Below are 1,873 nucleotides of genomic sequence, written 5' to 3'. Positions count from 1 at the left end.
GGCCTGACTCACCAAGCCCGGGGCCCCTCTTGGACTCTGCTCTGCTAGTGAGAGTCACATCCACCACGGTGGCGAGCCAGGGCTCTCCCTCCTCCAAGCGGGCGACCACACGGGGCCCGGCAGGCCCAAACCCTAGGAGAAAAGGCAAAGAAGGTCAGCCCACACTGAGGTAACCCGCGTTCCCACGTGGGTCCACTGGAAGCCCACGTCATCGTGGTGGCCAGCAATGACTGAGGACACTCTATGAAGCAAAATTGACACTGGAGTAAGGAAGAGGCAGTAATGGTGGGACACTTCCATTTCCAATGCTCATAACATAAAGCCAACAAGGGTACAGCACACTTCAACTGGGGTGCAGGCCAGAGGCAGGGGTGAGAGGACGCCCCAGAGACAGGGTGGGGAGCAGCACAGGCGGATCCACTGAGACGCGCTGCTGAGGGGCAGCGGGGACACAGGAGGGGTCTGCTGCGCCCTGGGGTCCCTCCCTGGCCGGGGTCTGAGCTCAGGCTACAGCAGCGACAGCGCTGAGACGTAACCCCGAGGCACCAGGGAGGGCCTGAAGAAACACAGAACTCAGTGAGATGGAACAGACACCTAAAAACTCACCTCGGCCTGCCCGGTGGCACAGGGGCTAAGGCACAGCGCTATGAAGCTGCCTGCGGCCGCTGCAACACTTGCGTGCGATCCCTGGCCGGGGAGTGACCCACAGACACAGGAGACCGCTCCTGTCCCCCGCTGCCCCTCAGCAGCGGGTCTCAGTGGGTCCGCCTGTGCTGCTCCCTGCTGTCTCTGGGGCGTCCTCTCACCCCTGCCTCTGGTCTGCTCTTGTGTGCAGAAACAAATCTTGAAAAATAATAAAAAACAAAAAGTCACCTAAAGACAATAGAATCCATATCTCTTCACATTCGCAAGTGAACACAAGACACGCTCAGCCCCTGGCTAGGACGCACGGCGATCCCCCGCGGGCGTCAGAGGACTGAAATCCCGGCGCATCTTCTGTGACTACAAACAAGTGGGTAGAAGTCGCCAGAAAGAAGACTTCTGAATTCGAGGGGTGAGCACAGCAGTGCTCACGCACCGGGAGGCTGTCACTGGGCGACAGCCTGGGTGGCGGCAGCTGGGGACTGGCAGGGTCAGGGCTGCTCCAAGCCCTGACTGGGCTGGGTGGACAGGCCCAACGTCCTGTCCCAGCAACGTGGCCGCCCAAGCGCCGGTGCCCGGCTGGGCAGAGGCCAGGTCCTTGCCAGTGCTTGTGGCACAAGGTGTAAAAGAAGCTGAAGTGCTGTGCACAGTGGGGTGCACAGTGGGGTGCCCAGCCTCTGTGGCCAAGGACTCGCTGCCCCCCCTCTGCAGCCTTTAAATCTCTTCCTGCCAGCCTCCAGCGAGCCAGAGGGGGCCCAGTCCCCAGGCGTCTCCTCGGGTGGGTTCGGCCACACCCCGCGTTCCCGGATTCCTGCCTGTGCATTCCTGAGAGGTATGGGGCGCTGGGAGAACTCGGGGCACTCTGCTGCCCCTGCAGTGCCCCTGCAGCCAGCTGGAACCCGGGCCGCAGCCCCCTCCTGCAACCCGCCGGCCTCGCAGTGGGCGTCCTTTGAGCCGCACTGGTCTCGGCGCGCCTCGTCAGCCAACACCCGCGCCGCACCCCAGTTCTCTCTCAGCCAGCGCCTGAAGGAAGGACGCGAGAGCTGGGCCCGCGGAGCGCAAGGGCCGCGGCCCGGGCGGCGACTCACCCAGCGAGCCGAGCAGCGCGAGGGTCTCCAGCGTCACGGCGCGGTGCAGGCGCCGCTGCGGCGCGCTCAGGAGCCCCCACTCGTCCCGCGAGAAGCGCACCGCCACGTCCTCGAAGGCCACCGCGCCCTGCAGCGACCAGTGC

The 1,873-nt window shown here is 64.3% G+C and overlaps 1 protein-coding gene across 1 annotated transcript in view; it reads right to left on the bottom strand.

Annotated features, from left to right (window-relative positions):
• Positions 1–1,869, bottom strand: part of ZNF584 (zinc finger protein 584) — a gene marked incomplete at its 5' end in the record, with an annotated part of 3,485 nt that extends 1,616 nt beyond the window's left edge. Inside the window, 2 exons of the mRNA XM_012734678.1 lie at positions 13–132; positions 1,731–1,869. Of these exons, the coding sequence (XP_012590132.1) occupies positions 13–132; positions 1,731–1,869 (259 nt within the window). The remainder of the gene's footprint in view (positions 1–12; positions 133–1,730) is intronic.
• Between the last annotated feature and the right edge of the window lie 4 nt (positions 1,870–1,873).

This window comes from Condylura cristata, unplaced genomic scaffold (genome assembly GCF_000260355.1).
Source record: "Condylura cristata isolate star-nosed mole 26May11 unplaced genomic scaffold, ConCri1.0 scaffold00066, whole genome shotgun sequence".
NCBI lineage: Eukaryota > Metazoa > Chordata > Mammalia > Eulipotyphla > Talpidae > Condylura > Condylura cristata.
Note: the sequence above shows the minus strand (reverse complement) of the source record. Positions and strands in the feature narration are given on the sequence as shown.